At 35.9% G+C, this 23,431-nt stretch overlaps 1 protein-coding gene across 6 annotated transcripts in view; it reads left to right on the top strand.

The window, feature by feature from the left end:
• Positions 1-23,431, top strand: part of LOC132544559 (neuronal acetylcholine receptor subunit alpha-10-like) — a 201,414-nt gene that overhangs the window by 165,119 nt on the left and 12,864 nt on the right. For 5 of the 6 annotated variants that reach the window (XM_060208173.1, XM_060208174.1, XM_060208175.1 and 2 more), the window contains exons 4-6: positions 6,472-6,581; positions 12,136-12,587; positions 18,471-18,557. In XM_060208173.1, coding sequence (XP_060064156.1) covers positions 6,472-6,581; positions 12,136-12,587; positions 18,471-18,557 — 649 coding nt within the window. Of the gene's footprint in view, positions 1-6,471; positions 6,582-12,135; positions 12,588-18,324; positions 18,412-18,470; positions 18,558-23,431 lie in introns of all 6 variants that reach the window. The other variant, XM_060208176.1, reaches the window with a different exon arrangement.

The raw sequence follows: 23,431 nt of genomic DNA, 5'->3' as shown, positions 1-23,431 counted from the left end.
GTCATTTGGTTATACGTATGTAGTCTTGGTTTATCATTGCTGTATCTAAATGTATCTTTTTTGCATCCCGAGTGTTTCCCTGGTGTATCATTGATGTGTCTTTAGCGTATCCTGACGTAACGTTGGTTTATTGATCAAAGTGTATCATTTGAGTGTTGTTAGTGTATCCTCGGTTTATCCCATATGTATCATAGTGTATCTTTCTTTGTTAGTTAAATATCATTGGTGTATCCCAGTTGTATCATAGTGTATCTTTCTTTGTTAGTTAAATATCATTGGTGTATCCCAGTTGTATCATAGTGTATCTTTCTTTGTTAGTTAAATATCATTGGCGTATCCCAGTTGTATTATAGTGTATCTTTGTTTGTCAGTTAGATATCATTGGTGTATCCCAGTTGTATCATAGTGTATCTTTGTTTGTCAGTTAGATATCATTGGTGTATCCCAGTTGTATTATAGTGTATCTTTGTTTGTCAGTTAGATACTATTGGTGTATCCCAGTTGTATTATAGTGTATCTTTGTTTGTCAGTTAGATATCATTGGTGTATCCCAGTTGTATCATAGTGTATCTTCATTTGTCAGTTAGATATCATTGGTGTATCCCAGATGTATTATAGTGTATCTTCATTTGTCAGTTAAGATATCATTGGTGTATCCCAGTTGTATCATGTTGTATCTATGGCGCATCACTACAACATCTTTGTTGCATTCCTGGAGTCTAACTAGCTAAATATGTCCCTGGTGTCAGAAAAACCCATAAGAGACGAATATATACATATTCCACATGGATATGACCGTAGTCTGTAAAACGGTCTTTATGAGCTAGCACACAGGATTACAGGCCAAGTCTAGACACAAGTATAGCTCTTATTGAATTACATTCCTAGATCATCTTAAACCTACAGATACTTACTCAAACGTTGATATTTCCGTATTGGTGTTCAGCTCATCCCTTACCAAATATTTAGAGTAGGGGATAGAGTCTAGCGCTGAATTTTTATCAGGTTTGGCTGTGTCATGATTTAAATACATTATGAATATGATATGTATGGTTGGTTAGTATTGTCCCTAAATAACGTGACGTAGCTACATATCTTATGGTATGTAATGTTTCTGTGTAATGAGTATTGTAATTATAAAGTCTGTGATTCTTCTGTAATGTATGTAATGTATTAGTGTAGTGTACAATGTACAGATACATTTGTAAAGTATGAAATGTATTAGTGTAGTGTACAATGTACATATACATTTGTAAAGTATGAAATGTATTAGTGTAGTGTACAATGTACAGATACATTTGTAAAGTATGAAATGTATTTGTATAGTACCTGATGTATATTGTGTTTTGTACCTGTGTAGTGTGTCGTGTATATGTATAGTGTTTCACCTACCTTTTTCGTGTGTTGTGTGTAATATGTGTTTGTAGTGTGTTGAACATCTGTATGATATTTCATGTATCTGTAAAGTGTGTATTGTGCATTATATTTGTGTAGTATGTAATATGTGTGTAATGTGTACTTGTTGTGTGTAATGAGTATGTATAGTGTTTTATATCTTCATAGTGAGTAACGTTTCTTCATAATGTGTAGCGTGTCAGTATAAAGAATGTAATGTCTTTGTACAGTGTGTGATGTGAATGTGTCATGTTCAGTAAACTGTCATGTTTTTGTATATGCTGCAATGTATATTTGCAGTATGAAATGTATCTGTACAGTGTCATGTACATGTATACGTATTTTATAGTGTGTCGTTTATTTGTATAGTGTGTCAATTATCTGTGTAGTGTGTCGTATATCTGTGTAGTGTGTTGTGTATCTGTATTTATTTGCCGTATATTTGTGAAGTGTGTTATGTATTTGTGAATTTGTGTATTTGTCATGTACATGTACATGTGTTTTATAGTGTGTAATGTATTTTTACAGTTTACAACGTACCTTTATTGTGTATCTGAATTGTGTGTTTTGTATCTGTTTAGTGTGTTGTGTATTTGTACAGTTTATAACGTACCTTTATTGTGTATCTGAATTGTGTGTTTTGTATCTGTTTAGTGTGTTGTGTATTTGTACAGTTTATAACGTACCTTTATTGTGTATCTGAATTGTGTGTTTTGTATTTGTTTAGTGTGTTGTGTATTTGTACAGTTTATAACGTACCTTTATTGTGTATCTGAATTGTGTGTTTTGTATCTGTTTAGTGTGTTATGTATTTGTACAGTTTATAACGTACCTTTATTGTGTATCTGAATTGTGTGTTTTGTATCTATGTAGTGTGTTGTGTATTTGTACAGTTTATAACGTACCTTTATTGTGTATCTGAATTGTGTGTTTTGTATCTGTTTAGTGTGTTGTGTATTTGTACAGTTTATAACGTACCTTTATTGTGTATCTGAATTGTGTGTTTTGTATCTGTTTAGTGTGTTGTGTATTTGTACAGTTTATAACGTACCTTTATTGTGTATCTGAATTGTGTGTTTTGTATCTGTTTAGTGTGTTGTGTATTTGTACAGTTTATAACGTACCTTTATTGTGTATCTGAATTGTGTGTTTTGTATCTGTATAGTGTGTTTTGTATTTGAACAGTTTATTACGTACCTTTATTGTGTATCTGAATTGTGTGTTTTGTATCTGTTTAGTGTGTTTTGTATCTGTTTAGTGTGTTATGTATCTGTTTAGTGTGTTTTGTATCTGTTTAGTGTGTTTTGTATCTGTTTAGTGTGTTGTGTATTTGTACAGTTTTTAACGTACATTTATTGTGTATCTGTTTAGTGTGTTGTGTATCTGTTTAGAGTGTTTTGTATCTGTTTAGTGTGTTTTGTATCTGTTTAGTGTGTTTTGTATCTGTTTAGTGTGTACTGTCTACACCCATACAGTGTGGGTTATTCATGATTTAGACGATTATCTGAAATCTTGTCATAAACACTGGCTTCCCTCTGATATAATAAACTTCCTACAAGAACAAGGCCGATCGATAATCTTGCCTAAATACAGACGTTTTGTGCAAGAATTTTCAATTTGCCTCGAATTGTAATCGCATGATTATGAGGAAAAACCTACAATGATGTATCGAGCTCCATATCACAGTAGTGCCTGCTTGGCATGGCAAGTGTGGTTGGGGAGGAATACTTCTTTGACAGGTCGGCCTACATGAAGAGAGTAAAGAACACCCGCACACTTCTACCAAACACACACCATTTATAACTGGTAGGTTTACTCGTTTTAAGCATGGAGAAACAACGTAGGAAGTTGGTTCCTTACTTAGCTTTTAACATTATTTTCGATTCAAGGTATCAAGACACTGGCAGTATTTCAGTGTTTCATTATAAACTAAATGTCGATACGTGTTTACAACATGTGAAAGAAATGGTTGTCTACATTTGATGGAAGAGGAAGCCGTTTTTCCAATCTACAAATGTAATTACATCAGGTTATATATAGTACACTAGATGTACTGTCATATACATTTCCGCTTTCCCGGGAGCAGGCCTGATACGGACAAGGTTCCAAACCGTATAGAAATCTTTAATTGACGGTAGAACAAGTAGAGAGAAGTAAACACATCCCTCAAACAGACACGAATACAATGTTTTATTTTAATAGTTATGGTTCTCGGAATGAAATGCTGTAACAGAGTGGCAGGTTGTAGTCGGAGCCTATATGTCATCTACCGAGATCCGGGTTACAACCAAGTCTTTACAAATGTTATCCAAGACAAACGTTTGTTGGAAGTCAATTCGTGATGGTGCATTTAGCGATAATGTCAGGTTTGCCTGTATACTCTGAAATCGGGCATCCATTTTATGTTGTTTAATACATGACCGCATGCAATGATATTCATACAGTGATTCGTGTGTCTTGTGACTTTAATATGTTAGTTGAGACCTCCTTATAAATCGTGACTGGTAGGTCGTAGGTCCACAAGGATTAACAAACTTGATTAAATATAGATTAAAACTATTAAACAGTGTATATTAATGGTGAGATGGAGGTGTTGTGGGTTGGGATGAGAATAGGGAGGAACTGAAGTGTCATTAGTACCCTTATTTGGATGACCCAAAGTTCCACCCTCGTGCTTGGGCATTGACGGTTGCACGAGAAATTGTACCTTGTATCAGCGGCAGCAATATGTCCTTCATTGGCTTCAGTCTTAATAGAAAAAGCTCCGCGCTTCATCTTGTTACGTGCTCGAATCAGTGAAGGCCTCTTGTCAAGCAAGCGAACCTGCTCTAACACTGGCCATGTACTTAAGCTGTATTCTAAATAAGCTTATAGGATAAATTGACATTCATGAAGATAGTAGATTGCACAAGATCAGTTGAATCAATTTCCTATTGACTAAGCGTTTCGACGACACGGCGTGTTACGACCGACGGCCATGGTAGCAAGGCAGATGAGTGTTAAGCGTCAAGAGGACTTAGCAGGATCAGTCGTGACAAAGGAGGTGTTGCTAGTAACAACCGCACTCTTCAGACGATCGCAAAGATCCATCTGAAGAAGACTTTGGAACGATACATTTGACATAACGGCATGTGCCTGTTTTTTGTACTGTAATGTTTGTAAATTTTTTTATCAAGTGTATAGTACGTATTTGTTGTATGTATCCAAGGCTACGATACATGTACGTGTATAGAAACCTACATCATGACTTCGGAACAGATAATACCTCTCGTGCTGTCTAAATTGATATGCCGATTACTAATAAGGTAATCATTTAGCCGATAGAATCTCGGCGTCGGTGGAGGAAGGACTACAGCACAGTCGTGACAATAACGTCTAGAACACTAACATATATATATATACAGAGTTAGTGTCCTGCTAATATACCGAAATCTAACTAAACACACACACAATCAAATAATGCACGGTATGCCTGTCACCAAGAGGTTGCCTTTTGACGATGGTGACCATTTTAACCCAGTCTATGTGTGGGAAGCTGACATGATTTAGAAATTCTACCGCATCCATTTCTCCGCTGGGATTAATGATGCAATGACCCGTTATGACAGATAGCCAGCGATCCATGTTCTCTCAAGGATCCTGAAAAAAACTCATGCATTCTAATTGTATAATTTACAATCAAATTGTTCATTTATTTCGCATTTTTTTCGACAATATGGCAAATCTATGGCTACAATCGATTATCCGTGGTAGCCTGCAGTATTGCACCTAGCGGTTATTTAAACTCCTGGGTCGCTGCCGGATCTGTCCTTTTTGCCGTTACAGTATCCATCCAACCAGCGGAGCGTAATTCCCATCACCTGTTGTTACCACTACATACCTTAATCCGGCTAATGGTCGGGAACGTGTCGTACTTTGGTTCGGAGACGGACACAACACTTCGGACATACATTCTGTTATATGTAAATTTGTCCAACCTGGAATTCGGGGTAACAGAGTTAAGTTAGCAGGACATAGTACGAAGTCTGGTAAGGTCACACGGGATTCAGCTGCAGTCTGGCAAGTAAAACACGCATTGTTCTGACAATCCTTCAAACAAAAACAAATACCACTGGATAACGGTACAGCTGTTTGGATTTGAGCACGTGATGCTATTATCCGGGTGTTGAAAACGTGGTTTTACCATCCCTATATCAACACGTAGTTTTTTCTGTTCTGATGTGAATACGCTGTAATTTTGTCCGGTTTTACATTTGATATCCCCGGCTTACGTTTCATATTACATATATATGGCTTATCTTTTGTATAATTACATCATACCCAATGTCGGCAGGAGGCATTTGTATGACAAACAGGTTGGAACGCAATCATGCAATCTAATAGGCCCCAGCGCAGTTACACAAACGTGGTGGGTGCCGCTCTCTTTGACACCGCTCACAAATATTGATATGTACACGGCACAAACATCTTGCTTTCTCTGGTTCTAGGGCTGTTCATAATTCAACTCTTTTCAAAATAATTTGATAATTTTAGTTTGTGAAACATTTGTTCACGTGCACCGTCACGAGAAAGCATAACTCAATTTCCTCAGTGTGGAAAATTGAATAGGCCCCACTCTCCTGGCTGGAATTAACGAAAATTAATGATAGTCACTATTTGCATAACATGATAGAGAAATGCAGATGACGTCACAATGCACTTATGAGTCATTTGGAAACTAATTGGAAATAAATAACATGAAAAGAAAATATTCTGTGTTGTAAATTAGGTTTCTTCGATTAAACGACTTCTTCGCTTGCATGCACTGGTAAGTTCCGGTTGAAATACTCTCTCTCCTTTTAACAACAAAAGCCTCGGGAGCCTGAAAAGGAAGTGATTCCAAAAAAAGAAAAGAAGTGCTACCTAAACAACAAAGAAAGTACCACCTGAGGGGAAAGGGAGCGAGGTAGAACTAGATACAAATGATCACACAGGAAAGAAATAAACATATCATGACATATATATCCCATCTACATAGAAATCAGCATGCACTGACTTAAATGATTTGTCTACATGTTGTTTTTTTGTTTACTTCAGGAATGGGTTGACGTTCACCTGAAATGGAATGTGAGTGAGTACAAAGGTGTGGAGGAAGTTCACATGAAACCAACCGAGCTGTGGACACCGGATATCAAACTGTACAACTAGTAAGTTACACTGGATATCAAAATACACAACAAATACTTTACACCGGATATCAAGCTGTACAACTAGTAAGTTACACCGGATATCAAAATACGCAACAAATACTTTACACCGGATATCAAGCTGTACAATCAGTAAGTTACACCGGATATCAAAATACACAACTAATACATTACACCGGATGTTAAACTGTACAACTAGTAAGTTACACCGGATATCAAAATACACAACTAATACATTACACCGGATGTTAAACTGTACAACTAGTAAGTTACACCGGATATCAAAATACACAACTAATACATTACACCGGATGTTAAACTGTACAACTAGTAAGTTACACCGGATATCAAAATACACAACTAATATACTACAACGGATATCAAACTGTTCAACTAGTAAGTTACACCGGATATCAGAATATACAACTAATACTTTACACCGGATATCAAACTGTACAACTAGTAAGTTACACTGGGTATAAGACTGTACAGCTAATAAATTACGCTGGTGATTTTGTACAAATTAAAACCGTCATTATTAGTCTTAAAGTTTCAATTTTAAGGAATAAATCGGGTGAAATATGAACAATGACTATCACACTGATAGCGTTCACGCTACATGTTCCATCGACCTTCTCAAGAAAACAACATCCTTCTGAAACTTAAGATATATATTTGTTTGTGTACATTCTAACAATTAATATTTGTCTAGTCCCATAGGACAACACTTTCAATAATTACAATACTCCCTTAGATTTTTAGGATGTTAATTAAACTGATCTTTTTTAGAATACAATACATTTTAGACGGATTTAGACTAATCGATAAGAAGTTCAGAACTAAATCCATTTCTTTAAATGTAACGGAAATTAATACTTTAATTATATATTCTAATATAAATATAATTACAGAGTGTAATGGACTTTAAGAATGTAATAAATACATATTTTAGAAAAAATGTTTACTTACATACATAAAGAATATTGAATTCATTTTCATTTAATGTGAGATTTAATTAATATATAATATATGTAATTAATATTTGCTCGTCTCGTCTACTTTATATCACATAATTCCAAAAAAGTTACGTATTAACAGATTCTAAATTAAAGATGTGGAGGACAAAATAAAATCCAAGCAGCCATTTAGTTGCGCCATTTTCAATTCATTACGTAACGTCATGTCCACATTATGAGATCACAATCGATTTATGTCTGGCGCAGCCAATGAAAACACCCCGGGATACATGTTTATAACGCCAGTGACATATACACAAAATATTACATAGGCATATTTGCCAGATAACAGGCGGATTATGTGATATTTAGAGAGGAGAGGATGATGTTATGGTCACCTTCCTATAATATTTTTAATTGTAAGTTGAAATATATTGCTTATACTTAAATGTTAAATGAAACATATACATGTAAAATAAATCATCAGATGTGAAATAGAATGACGTAGTAGTTAGGTAAAACAAAACTCAACGTTAATTTTCCAAATCAGTCATGCAGTTCATTTCGATGTCGTTTATTTATATTGGTTTTGTTTAATCTTGACAGCAGAGTTAAGATGATAGCAACTTGTTTTCAATTGATATCCTAGAATGAAAAAAAACCTGTGTGTTAAGTCTCAGTTTACCAACATCACGAATATTTATTAAGTTTTCTCGAAGTAACAGAACACTGTTTACTGATCAGAAATACATGTTTAATAAATGTCTAGTCTACACCGTAAACACACAGCGGAACTGATTAATATAAGGCAGCATGGAATTATCATCCAGCTTTATCTTCAGAAGAAAAAGTTGATTAATTCAACTAAACTCTACCAGTTGTTATTATGTTTGTCGATATTAGCAACGATTTTCAAATGTATTCATTGCATAAATACGAACCAGGTATATGCAAATCATACAAGCAAAGAAAACAAAGAAAATTAAGAATAATAGCTAATATGTTGTTGGAATGAAAGAAAATAAATAAATGAATAAATGAATTTACAAATATATTTTAAGTGATACTAAAATCAATGCATGTGTATGACTTACAGAGTATAAACGCTGAGAATGTAACATTGCTGTTTTGAAAGGATATCATATTTCTACACATCTTGTTTTGTCCTTATAAGGTACATGTAGAACGACTCTTGGTTTGTCCTTATAAGGCAGAGTTTTCCGAGTTACATAAAAAAAAATATTTTTAAACATTCTGCTATGTTTCCAGCAATTTTCAGTTTCATAATCATTAGGGGATGTTTTAAACGACATTCTGCGAAAGTGAGTGTAGTTGGCAAAGCCAGCGATTTTATTAAGAACAGAACAAGTAGTCTCACCGGATATGGTCGATAGCCCAAGTTTGAGAGTATAACCGCCAACTTCATCGCTTACTCTGTGTCGTTATGGCGAATTAAACAATGCCATTATACAAAACTGGCGTCAACATCACGTTTCTGTATAAACTGAAATACTATTAAAGGATAGAAATGTTAAATTATATGCAAGGGCTTAGAAAAAAGTCTGAGGTTTCGAGTATTTGAGGTATGGCGCCTAACTGTTCGGACCAGTAAAGTATAAGGGCTGCTAGACGCTCATTCAGCGGACCAATAAAATATCACCCTCCGGCGCCATGTACATCGTATTTGGACCCTTGTATTAGTATGATTGTACCTTGGAGTTGTTTGGACCAGTATAATGTTGGGGTTGCGGCACACAAGTATTTGGACAAGTAAAATTTAAAGGAAACAGTACGCTACTGCATGGGCTAGTAAAATACATTTATGATAGATGGTGTTGTGGTGTTGTTTGAACCAGCGTAGTATTGGATACATTGAGGGCTACTGACACATGTAATGGCTTGTATCATGTTATTTCTTGGGCCAATGAAATGTGACAGTAGCGGTGCGCTATTGTTTTGATCAATAAAATATAAATAGGTTAACTGTGGCGCGTTATTGTTTTGGACCAGTAAAATGTAATAAGTGTGGCGTGTTTTCTTAAGTAAAACGTTAAAGGTTATGACGAGCATTTGTTTAGACCAGTATAATGTAACCGGTTATGGCGCGCTATGTTTTGGACCAGTCTAATATTATAGGTTGTGGCGCTCTATATTTTGGACCAGTCTAATATTATAGGTTGTGGCGCTGTATGTTTTGGACCAGTATAATGTTATAGGTTGAGGCACTCTATGTTTTGGACCAGTCTAATATTATAGGTTGTGGCGTTCTATGTTTTGGACCAGTCTAACATTATAGGTTGTGGCGCTTTATTTTTTGGACCAGTTTAATGTATAGGTTGAGGCGCTTTATGTTTTGGACCAGTCTGATATTATAGGTTATGGCGCTTTATGTTTTGGACCAGTCTAATATTATAGGTTGTGGCGCTGTATGTTTTGGACCAGTCTAATATTATAGGTTGTGGCACTGTATGTTTTGGACCAGTTTAATGTATAGGTTGAGGCGCTGTATGTTTTGGACCAGTATAATGTTATAGGTTTTGGCACTCTATGTTTTGGACCAGTCTAATATTATAGGTTGTGGCGTTCTATGTTTTGGACCAATCTAATATTATAGGCTGAGGCGCTTTATGTTTTGGACCAGTATAATGTTATAGGTTATGGCGCTTTATGTTTTGGACCAGTCTAATATTATAGGTTGTGGCACTGTATGTGTTGGACCAGTATAATGTTATAGGTTTTGGCACTCTATGTTTTGGACCAGTCTAATATTATAGGTTGTGGCGTTCTATGTTTTGGACCAGTATAATGTTATAGATTGTGGCACTGTATGTTTTGGACCAGTTTAATGTATAGGTTGAGGCGCTGTATGTTTTGGACCAGTATAATGTTATAGGTTTTGGCACTCTATGTTTTGGACCAGTCTAATATTATAGGTTGTGGCGTTCTATGTTTTGGACCAGTCTAATATTATAGGCTGAGGCGCTTTATGTTTTGGACCAGTATAATGTTATAGGTTGTGGCACTGTATGTTTTGGACCAGTCTAATGTTATAGATTGTGGCATTGTATGTTTAGGACCAGTATAATGTTATAGATTGTGGCATTGTATGTTTTGGACCAGTATAATGTTATAGGTTGTGGCACTGTATGTTTTGGACCAGTATAATGTTATAGGTTGTGGCACTGTATGTTTTGGACCAGTATAATGTTATAGATTGTGGCATTGTATGTTTTGGACCAGTATAATGTTATAGATTGTGGCATTGTATGTTTTGGAACAGTAAGTGTTAGGTTAATTGAATACTACCTTTAAATAGTATGTTTGGACTAGTAAGATATATAATGTGTTTTGTTGTGCTATTGTTTGGACTGGTAAATTGATTGGTTGGTTGAGCACTACCGCAATATGAAATGAGTTTAGGGATGATGACGTTTGAACAAGTGAAAAATAAAGGAAGAGTAATTGTTTTCATAAAACTGCTTTGATCTGCAAATTACCAGGCTCATTGCGCTCTGCAAGTTTATGAATATTCATTATACATCTATCTTTAAAGAACATGTATATATGTCATATATTCCTAACTTTAACCCAGCATATGGATGTCATATGCATTATGTCTATGTGTTTGGAGATACAAAGAGTTTTTGATATTGCTAGGATGATCAATAATTAAACCCGGTGATTGCTTTTACGGCTTATCCAGTAAATAAATTTGTCACACATGTATCGGCATTTTCGGAAGGTATCGCTTTATTTTCAAAGCTGCATTGCGCATGCGTTTGAAGCGATGGTCTCAGTAACACGCACTTAGCAATTTACTGAATTATTCGATTAATCAGTTAATTGTCATGGAAAATAGTAGAAAACGATTCCTTTCGATCAGTGCATATGCACCTGTTCAAAATAGCTCGGACCATTACAACTCTGCTTGTCAAGTGTGACGTCAAAGGAGGCGAATATTTCGGTATTATACTTGTTCTGGTCCCAGTTGTACATAGCTTGGTTAGAATTAACGAGTGACTCGTAAAAAATCAAATCGTTGTCACTGACGAAAACAAGGACTTTAAAGGCAAACCTGAGTCTTAAAACAGCCATCTAACATGTCTTAATAAATAAATCTACAGTTGTGCAACACTGTCACCTCAAAGATTGTTTCATTCATATTTGCAAAATTTCACTAACAACTCAAAAGTTAACCAAACATTGAGCAACTGGAGCCTGGATTCCAGTTAAAAAACCAAATGCTTTGGGTATGACACACAATACATATATTCCAACATACTTTTGAAGTACATTTGGTGTTGAACGGAAAACAACCGTATCATTGTATATTCTACAAAATGTATCAAAACTATAACACTTCACTACAGACAGGAATGATGTGTACTATGTAACTCACAGGAGAATCTAGTCGTGCTATAATAGACATGCACACGTGCTTTTGCGTTTTATCTTATACACCAATTTGAAAGTGATAAAAAAAACATGGCAATTATTTTATAAATAGATCATAACACTGTAAACACGTGCTTATTTGTAATCTGATTCAAATCTGCTTTAAATGATTAAAATTTGGTATCTTTTGTCACTTTTTTCAGTGCCGACGACAGACTTACAGAGAATCGTGAAGCGATGTGTGTGGTAAGGTTTGACGGTACAGTGACGTGGCTTCCTCAAGCCGTTTACAAGAGTTCGTGTAACGTAGATGTAGCTACATTCCCATTCGACAAGCAACACTGTCACCTCAAATTTGGGTCCTGGTCGTACGATGGATTTAAACTGGACCTACATTTTGTGAATGCCAGTGAAATGACTATGGACGATTATTATGTAAGCAACGTATGGGATGTCATAGAAACGCCAGCCCAGCGAAACGTCATCAAATACGTGTGCTGTACAGCCCCTTTCATCGACCTGACGTTCTCACTGACCATAAGAAGGAGGGCAACTTTCTATGCTTACATTCTCATTCTCCCCTGCGTGTTGCTGACCTCACTTACTTTAGTGCTCTTCTGGATCCCTCCGGAATCTCCGGCTAAAATGCAACTTGGTAGGTATACCCTGTCAACATGTGATAATCCTGTATAACTGTTACAGAATCTGACAATAATGAGACCTATGCTGTGTATATTCGTGACACGATTATGATTTATTCTTTTCAGGTAAAATTCAAGGAAGGTTGGATTTAAATTAATCAAAAACGATTTAAGAGAATGTTTGAATGACATTGCTTAACATGTTTGAATCATTTAGTTTTGAATAGCAATCGACGGACAAGACCGCAGGGGTTGGTACCAATGAGAAGAAACAAGGATCACACACGAGCTCGTGTACACGTGCATACTAGCAGGTCCAGTGTGGACAGGGTCACGGTACAGTATAATCTCGTTATATTGCCACTATTGTTCCAGTCATTGTTTGGCGTTATAAAGCGATTGAATATAACAGAGAGATATATTTTAAATCACTTAAGATTTTAAGAATACTTTATTTTGCGAATTTACGTTTTTCAGACGTATTCGCGATTACATGATTTCGCGAAGGCTGATTTAGAAATGACTTTAAATTCACGAATTATGAACTGTGAAATACCTGGACTCTGTACGACTCCGGAAGTGGTAACCGATTCAAAATGGATGCCATCCAGAGTTATTGTTGTACACATAATCTCCAAAAAATTTGAATTAGCGATGGAGTTTCCGCAAAAATGAATCCCACTCGAAACATAGGTGATTTATAATACACTTTGATATTAGTTGTATATAAGAAAGAGTTCTGCTATTTAGTCATGGCAGGTACAAGATCGAACAATCGGCAATATTTCGGGATTATACTGTAATGCTTTTGTCGCATTTTTAGATTATATGCATGGTATATATTTTATCTTAGTGTTTATATAATTTGGATATGATGCTACTATAGCTAGGAAACATCGAAGACACATCAAAGAAACCATAAGTCGCATTGGTGTGGTTGCTGTTACATTCATATATCGGCCGTGGAAAAACATGTCTAGTCCAATCAGTTCGAGCGAGAGCTTGATTCTGATGTGGTGGAGATGAAATTCAATATAGAGCGAAACATTTAATTTTCAATAAAACCCGACTTAGTAAATGTAGAGGATTTATATTAAATTTCTTAGCTGTGATGTTCATTTTAATCATTTGGTCGAGGATTTTGGACTGAAATGAGATAAATTCAATTCTAAATCACAAACGCATTTGATTCTTATCGACTATAAAATCCATATAACACGTGCGCTATCACATGCACTACATGCAAAAAACGAAGTTTCAGATACTAGTAAAGTTCAATGTTTACGTCTTAATTAATTCAAAATTAAAAACGAATGTTTGATACATATGTATGGGGAGACAGGAATCAAAACGTTATTGCGCTTCTTTACATTAAAAAGAAATCGTCCCAGTAAACAAAAGGAAAATACCAACAATTCAAACAAAGGCAAAACAAAACAAAGATTTACACAGAGACTCCTGCAAAAGTACAAGAATAAGACAAGGTTTTCCAGAAGGGTAAGCGTCTTCTGCTTCATCGACGACATCAGCTTTGTAAATCTTGGTCAATTCAAGAAAGTAACGCCATATTTCTGAATAACTCGAAGAACAAGGTTAGCAACAACGGAACCATCAGACATACTAACGAGCATCAAACACGTCCAACTTCATTTTTCACAAAGCAATAGAATTTTTTTTCAGTGAGATCACTGTGACGACATTAAAGCTTCCACATCATTTCCATCAACCCGCATCTCCTGTAATACTGTATTGAGAGTTTGTCAGTTGTCGACACTTTTCACAATATGATGATACGACTAGGTATCTGTACATTGTAAACTTGTTTTGTGTATATATGACTTGAATGAAACCTTGTAAATCATTTCATTTCCAGCCAGGTTATGATAAAAGTAATTACTGATTAATAACCAGGTGCAAAATTGAGATGTGTTTAGACAGCAGTGTATCCCTCTCTAATGGGCTGGCCTCGTCTGTTGCATGTTTTCTGATTCAACAATTAATTGTATAAAAGTACAGAGAGCGCTTCGTTTTGCATTTGTATGAACGAACACGATCTTTGAAAAGTACAGAATTAAATATGATTGCACAATATATGGTTGAAGCTTCAATTAAGATGGAATTAAGATACGTTATTAATATACTTAGAACTCCTATTGAAACAAAAGAGGATGAATAACTTCGCATTATGCCGTGTTTATTTGTACTTTGTTTTATGAATAATAATGATTTCTTTCATTCTGTTTTTTAAAAGCAGTAAATACTCGTGGAAAATTTCAATTACCGCAAATCTACCCAGCTAACGGCACGCGAGGCAGTATGCATTCTTTTATTGCTGTGCGTTGAAGCATTTGATTTAATACTAGTCAATTCATTTAGCTGTTTATTCAACATTTCGACAGTTACATGGTTTTCCTGACGGCTATATTTTAATTAAACATGCTTCACTGTAATAAGAAGGAAAGGAAATCGAAAGATGGCGGGCCATTGAGCGCTTGTGTGATGGTAGGATTACACTAACAAGCCAGAGTATGTCAGTGGGGTGTGTGCCCGCCCACTGATACTGTTACAAACAGCGTTTACATAGGGATACTGACAGAAGAGTTGGAGGGGGATAGCCGATCGATACAACCGGGTGGTTAATCGTGTCATACTGCCGTGTAAATCTGTTACACTACATGCAGGTATTTGTACCAGGGCTGGCGGCTAATCTCCGTGCTTTGTGAAGATTTGTAGTAAGAGTGCTAGTGGCCATCTTGTAAACGTAATCAGATTTCAAACAGTTTCCAGTCAACATCTGACTATCAGAGCATCCCCTACATTTTTCAAAGCCATTATCTTTTAGCATAAAGAGGTTAGCTCTACTACTACATGTACAACCTGGCTAGATACTTACATTCTTTAACGTACTGTCAAAGATACAAGCGGTAATCCTATTATCTGACTGATAACTTTAACGCTTGTCGATGTTTTCTCATAAGTTCCTGCATGGAATATTACAGTTGCTATATTTTCACGACATCTGTTATGGGATGCTGTCGTTAGTACTTGTTTCCTAGTGAATATTGTAAAACGGTACCACTTATTCTAGCTCAGATAAAAAAAAATCTGTACACTATTGCTGGATGTTTGGTAGCCCCGGGAATATGTTAAAATCAGTTCTACCTTCTCTCGAGTTCTGATAAAGGTACTGTATTAGAACAGTTTGCTTGAAACAGTTTTACATTTAAAAAAATGTATGTAATTGCTTCTAATGAAGTTTGATTAATGCATTTAATTGTGTATTGCCATATAGAGAATATACTCTGTGTAATGGTTAGGTCTGGCCAACAGTACTCTAACGTAAAGGATGTCTCCTCATCTTGGTGACCTAATTTGGCTAGCGTTGTCTGAGACTTGACTTTATAATAAGTACAGTGTTGAACGCTGACTGTAGCTAGGACGGACGTGACCCCGCCCAGGTTCTCGTTCCCCGGTGACACTCAAAATGTAAGCCGATCCCACGTGCGTCTGCCATCGATCCACTTCACACCGCGGTTTCTCTTGCTTTGGTCAGATATGACAATAAAAACATCTTTGCCGTCTTTGTCACGGTATTATGGCTAGTTTTACCTCCGTACTGTTACATCAACGGGTATGTATCCTCTCACAATACAGACATAGTAGAACAGTTATGCTAACTGTTCAAGTTATTTTCTTCGTGTTTATCTTTTCACGTTTTTCGTGAATAAGATAAAATTGTACAAATAGAGCTATTGAAAACAAAACAATTCTAACGACAACCAGTCCATTTCACGACGGCCTTGGAAATACATCTCCTTTGCAAAAAACTTAAAATAAAGACCGCAGAAAAAAAGAAACATCTAAGAAAGATACGTAGCATTATAAGCACACGCTCGTAATCGTCTTGGTGTTAGAGTCCATCCTCACGTTCTTATTTAAATGACTAAAATAATTCTTTTTGTAGTTTAGTCATTCCATGGGCAAGACTTGCTGCTCAAATGTTTGTATCTTTTTTTTTACAGAATAATAAGCTGTGTCAGTGAATGTTTTATTTCAGAATGCTGAAAAAGACGTGATGGTGTTGATTTTTTGCCTTTACTCGTTAGAACCATTCCCTGAAAGACATAGGACAACATCAAAATTGCAAAAAATTAAAATATCGGCCCTGAAAATGACACATCCTGGGAGATAGTCACAACAGTGAGAGGCTGTAAAGACCATTCTGTGTGGTAGTTATAATAGTAAGATACTGTAAATAACGTTCTGTGTGGTAGGCATAATAGTTAGAGACTGTAAGGAACGTTATGTGTGGTAGTCATATTAGTAAGAGATTGTAAGGAACGTTGTGTGGTAGTCACAACAGTGAGAGACTGTAAGGAACATTCTGTGTGGTAGTTATAATAGTAAGAGACTGTAAGGAACGTTTCATACAGTTGGTGATGAGACGGTAGGACATGGTAGGGTGATAGTTGGTAGTTTGTGATATAGTAAAACATGATATGAGAGTGAAAGTTACTGCTGTATGAGACTAATAGACGTGGTATGGGTGAACGCTGTTGCAGTATGAGACTAATGGACGTTGTTTGGGCGATAGGCAGTACTGTATGAATTAATAAGACGTGGTATGGGTGAACGCTGTTGCAGTATGAGATTAATTGACGTTGTATGGGCGATAGGCAGTACTGTAAGAATCTATAAGACGTGGTATGGAAGGTAGTTTTACAATATGAGAATGTTAGACGTGGTATGGGCAGTAGTTGGTTAGGTTAGATTCCATATTGTTGGAAGACATTGGCCATCATATAAAAAACACATCATTTAATATTTATATTTTCTCAAAAAATTCTCAAAAGACTTTCCTATATGAAGGTAGTATTGATATATGGTATGACCACACCTAGAATTCCATGATCTCCAGATTTTATTTTCATTTTCAAAGAATTCGATTTTTTAACATAGCAAATAGTTTTCAATCCTTACGTGAATTACTAGTGTCATACGGCTTGTTTACATTATTTGTTTACCTGTTTTCACACTGTCTCAACAATCGAATTCATTGGGAGATTTAAATGGAGATCCACTGAGCTTTGTTGACAAGCGGAAGTTGCCTGATTGCAACTGAGGTTATATCAGTACGCAGTATAGATTGTTCTTAACAATCATAGCATATATATATATACACTGAGTAAAACATTTACAAAATCATATATGCTAAAGTATACAAGAAATGGCCGTGGAAATATATAAATAGGAATCGAGAACACAATTCCCATTCCCTAAATAATGTAAATGTAATTATGATGTAGATTGTTCCTGATATTTACATTGTCTGGTTTCTTTGCTTAACTTTAGACATTCTGTCATTTACTGCCTTAACGTAATTGGGGCACCAACATGTTCGTGCTCAATATCAATTTTATAGTAGGAATATGACCCTTGATAAGACTAGTTCTAGAGGTAGTCTCTTATTCTAGATGAAATTACAGGGTAAGAAAAGGAGGGCCACTGTAACATATATGTTATTAGGGATACCTTTCAACAAAAGCACTGAAACACGCATGACATTCACGTTTTAACTTAATGCTTATCTGTAGTCATATTTTTTGCACATTTCATATTTGAGTGAAAATGTATGCTCACGGTGTGTGTGCTACGTCGTGTGTGTCTTAATGAAAGTAATGAATACGTAAGTACAGCAGTATCTTCTAGTAAAATATCGGCCTTAAATATGATGTTTTTATCTTTTGCCAGGAATGTCCATTTTTATGGCTTTCTTCGTCTTACTGTTGTTGTTTGAAGGCAATCTCCCTCCTGCAGCAAACGCGGTTCCCGTCCTAGGTAAGCGGATTGATGGCCTACTCACCTTAATGCGTTTTACTTTTGTCTCTTACCTCCAGGAATGAGTATATTCATGGCATACTTCGTCTTGTTGTTGTTGTTTGAAGCAAATCTTCCACCGGCCGCGTCCTCGGTACCCATTTTAGGTAAGGTTGGTTATTGTGCCACTCTCTGGCTGTCGTGACCGAGTGTGTTTTTTCTTCATACTGTAGTTGGCTGGCCGTCATTTCATCTTTCTTTTCCCTGTTTTGTGTGGTACCTTAGAACAGAGTAGAATTTTTGAGTTGCAGTTTTGATTGATATCGCCAACCACTTAAGGACCCTGGGATGACCTACTCCGTAATTCTCTAGTCTCCACTGTTGATGACAAGAACTGTTTTGAGAACCCTCGCTCATAGCTTCGCATTCTTCTTTTATATTCCAATATAGCTATTTCCCTTCTGACAATTTGGCTGCATTTGGAACTCGTAGCTTACAAAGCAAAGTAGATAACCAGTAGCAAAAATCTATTAAGAGAATGCAACCGCATATCACATCATGTGTTTCTCCATCCGATTTTTGCAACTCGCAACCTTTTTCTATGATACTCAAAATATTGTTTTTGGAATGAAGATATCATCATTCATTATATCTGTTTTGTATAATTTCATTTACAGAATATCATTTTATAGATACAGGATTCTCATAGACTCCCATAATAAAATATTGCGTTTGCAAAATTATGCAGACTATTAACGTCCAAAAGCCTATTACGCGGTGCGCTTCGGGCGCTGTAAGCAAAGAGTACTCTCATTTCAAACTTATCTCAATGTAGCTGCAAAAATGTCGCTCGCATATTGATTTAGTCTATTTCAAAAGATACATCCCAATTCTCAAAACAAGTTCGTTTAACTGTCAATTCCAATACAGACTGAAACACTGAGCATGTGATTACCAATGATCTAGTCAGCTATGCTAAAGGCGGTTGCACATGGAATCAATTAATCTAATTACATACCTCACATTAATTCAACCATTCCTGCACATGCATAGTTCTACAGTAACAATTCTTCACGTACGTTATTATAGTTCGAACTACCCAGTTACTGCACATATGCCTAATTTTTGTGCTATAACAAATATCCCTTCGTTGTCCGCCAGTGGAAAACCAACCGTTGAAAACGCGTAAGTGATGCGCATTGCATACATTGAAGTACAAGCTACATGGCAGGATAATTCTATAAGTGGACAAGGGGTCTATGGACTGAGTATAGCTAAATGGCATGTTTCCTTGACACCTATGTTGTAACACACGTGACTTTATACTGCAGCGTTGCTCAGACTGGTACTTCTTTGCGACAGAATTATCCCCATGGAGATAGTATGCATACCGCATCAACACTCGTTCACGATGGGACTCTATCTCAGGGCTAACGGGTCGACGTCTGTGACACTCTGTGTCCTAACTGTATTTTACTTCAGTCTCGTGTTTTGGATCAGGTGATTTTGTAGACTAGTTTCTCTTTCACCCAACACTGTCAATATGCAAGTAGTTGATTCTTTAGCTGATGTTACACGCCTTATCCCTTTAGTATGCGAGTTGCAATGTCAGCGAGTAAACCTTACGAGTAGTACTCAGAATCTGCGCGGATGGTACTTCTGTATACTCAGTAGATGGTACTTCTGTTTACTCAGTAGCTGGTACTCCTGTATACTCAGTAGATGGTACTCCTATTTACTCAGTAGCTGGTACTCCAATATACTCAGTAGATGATACTCCTATGTACTCAGTAGATGGCACTCCTCTTTCAATTCATACTTCTATACTTTGTGGCTTGGTTCTGAGGGTGATCAGCTGCTATACACTATAGACTTACCCCTAAAATCAAGTAGAGTATCTGTTAACGTAGAGCGCATCTGTCACCATAAACATGACTCTGTACGTGTAACGTTATTGGACTTGGTACCGATCGGGTTATCGGTCAGCCTCCATGTCCACGAACCTAGACATGTGTCGATTGAAACCCATGTCTATGTTGTCTTAGCTATTTTCAGGTAAACTATAAAACTGGATTCTCTCGAGACGGTAAGGTCAACACGTCAAGGGTAATATGTTGCTTTGGACCGAGAAAGAAAAAAATCATTGATCGAGAGGCTACCAACGACTGGTCGGGTTCTGATCTAAACTTATATAGAATATATCATTGACACTTCACATCCGTTTCGTACCCCAGGGGCGCCAGTATGGAGCTCCATTTAATGGTAGCGATGTCTCCATACTGCAGCAATTAGGTTAGGAGACTTTCAGTAACTTGAGTACCAAGATAACGCCTTATATTATGTTAATATACATATAATCTGACACCAGTGTCATTTATCGAGGTCCGTTATATCATGCTTAAACATAGTATAATAAGTTAATCCATTTTTAAAGCATAGCACTGCCATAATTTATAAAAACCTGTCCGATATAACATTTTAATACACAAAACGTATATCGCCGTAGAGTTTTATTAGTTCCATTTGCCTTCTATTCGTTTGATATGCATTTGAAATACTAAATCATCATTTTATCTTACATTTTGCTGCTGTTTCCATAGCTTTGCACATCCATTAACACTTTAACATATATTATGCATCTTTTTCGATAATTATTGTACTAAGCATGATGTGTGTCACTAGCTCAAAAGACATAGCACACGATATCGACACACTTGTATACATTATGTACATGTGAATGTCGATTACATTGTATGTATCATTAGTACTCCAGCTTTGTTTCCGCAGGTTTCCTGTGTAGGTAAATAACTAATGTATACTTATGTCAATCAACAGTAGATACATATGTTGAATATGAATGTTCTAGATATTCATGTGATTAGAAACCATTGTATGTCAATATGATTATGTATACAAATATGTTGACGTTTATTTTAACATGCCGATTACAAATTTTCAGTAGTGTTAGATTTAGTAGTATATGTTTATTGAATGTTGTGCTGATATTGCCGATTCGATTGTCAGCATGATTTCTGCGCTCAGTAATGGTACTTTGTAACAAAAATAGGCAAACTGCCGTAATAGATACCGCCTTGTGTAGAAGAGGCGCCGGATTCAGTCGTTACTTCGACTCACTAAAGTAATTCACGTGGTGGCATGACCTTAGACACACCTTCTTCAACGTGACGATAGGGCAGTAGATGTAAGCAGTATAGCCTGCACACCAAGAGCTGTTGTGGAGCCAGCTAAACCAGCTGACGGAGAAGCAAGCTCATTTTGGTAGTCGCTATGTACGTCAGTACATGTGGTTGGTGTGAGGGTGGTTAGATACACAATGAAGCATGCCCAGTCTTTGTTAGTATTGTGAATCGCTTAACAGAGCTGAATCAAACTAAACGCTATAGTAAGGCAATAATCTGTGAAATCAACCTTCTCTGTTTATCACGTCTATACGAGCCGTGAATAGTCAATATATAATGCTTATTGTTTGGCGCTTTGACGCTCAGCTGCATCAGCCGCCAAAGTTTCCGGGGAGCTAACTCGAGTAAGAGATGCTATGCTTGTCGAATACTGCATTCTTCTCGTTTCGAAGAGCAGTATGTTTATGTTAAAGAACAGCATCGCCTTGTTGTCTATCAAATAGTATAAAAAGTATAAAATAAATACTCCAAAATAAAAATGATGCAATTGTACCATAGCGGTTTCTAAACGGTAACTGTTCGAAAATCACCAACAAAAACAAACAAATTTGTTTCTCTAAAAATATTATACCTTAAGGAGAATATTTGTTCACCAAAAGGGTAATGTCTACCCATCAAAATAGTAAGGTTCATCCATCAAGACTGTTAACTTTAAATTGATAGGCCCGAGGTTTGCCAATCATTGTAACCAAATTTCCTTTGCCATACAATGAGATCATCTAAACAAAATAGTAATATTTTCTTGTGGAAGCACTCCAACTGTTAAGTTTTCACACAAGAAATGGTTGATTTTGCCACTAAAATAAGCATCGAATTAAATATTCATATCCATTCATGTTTTTTCTTTCCGTCATGAAATCTTTACCTTCAAACCAAACACGGTTGCCAATATAGCTGCAGAACACATGTATTTATTTAAGGCATAAAATGCTCACTAAATAGGTCAGTTTACAGTATTTTCAAAACAAAAACTCATTAGTGAATTAAAACATGATAATTTAGAGAAATTAATGCACACAGACTGAATTTGTCATACAAACATATCAGAGTAGTCTTTTAACTCAGTGGTGCTTCCGAATGACAAGACGGCCATTTTCCTCTCAAATAAGTGATCCTTTCCAACTACAAAAGTACACACAACAAACGACTCTTTCAAATATGCCAGCTTTATTGTTTTTAGCAAAAGCGTTTCATTTGAAAATTATTGCATTGAGGTCTTCTTTTGTAGAAATAACATCAAAATATTTTTTTAATCCAAACACTGGTCATAAAGCTGTAACCTTTTCCCTACCCTCTAAATGTGTTAACGTCTATATGATATATTTTAAGATTAACATAAGAAAATTAATATTGTAGTACGCTTCGGCCCGGGCTGTAATGTGTTTCGGCCATACTATTGATCTACTTGATCTCTTGTGTATTTTTATGTTTCGAGCGCTTTAAAATTATTTTATAAATGTTGATCAATTTTTATGGGAATGAAAACCTGACTATGGTCAACATATTTTTTTTTCTTATCTCTCAACATTAAACTATTTTTACCCGGAACACTACAATTGTAAATTTTGTAATTTTGAATAGCTTAGTACATGCTATCAAAACAATACTTTAACAAAATTTTCAAAACTTGACAAATGTATATAAATATATATGATAAATATCAGCTGATGTCCTAGAAATTTTTTTTAAAGAGTCTTCTATATAAAGAGCTACATGGTTGTTTAATATATTTAATATCTGTGAATAAATCAGACCACAGAATTTTTTTTCGATGGTCTTATTTAAATTTTTGCTGCGATTTAATCATAAACCTTAAGTGTTTGTTAGAAAAAAATCAACAA

Source organism: Ylistrum balloti, unplaced genomic scaffold (genome assembly GCF_031769215.1).
Source record: "Ylistrum balloti isolate Yb309-2 unplaced genomic scaffold, AGI_CSIRO_Ybal_v1 Utg369802, whole genome shotgun sequence".
NCBI lineage: Eukaryota > Metazoa > Mollusca > Bivalvia > Pectinida > Pectinidae > Ylistrum > Ylistrum balloti.
Note: the sequence above shows the minus strand (reverse complement) of the source record. Positions and strands in the feature narration are given on the sequence as shown.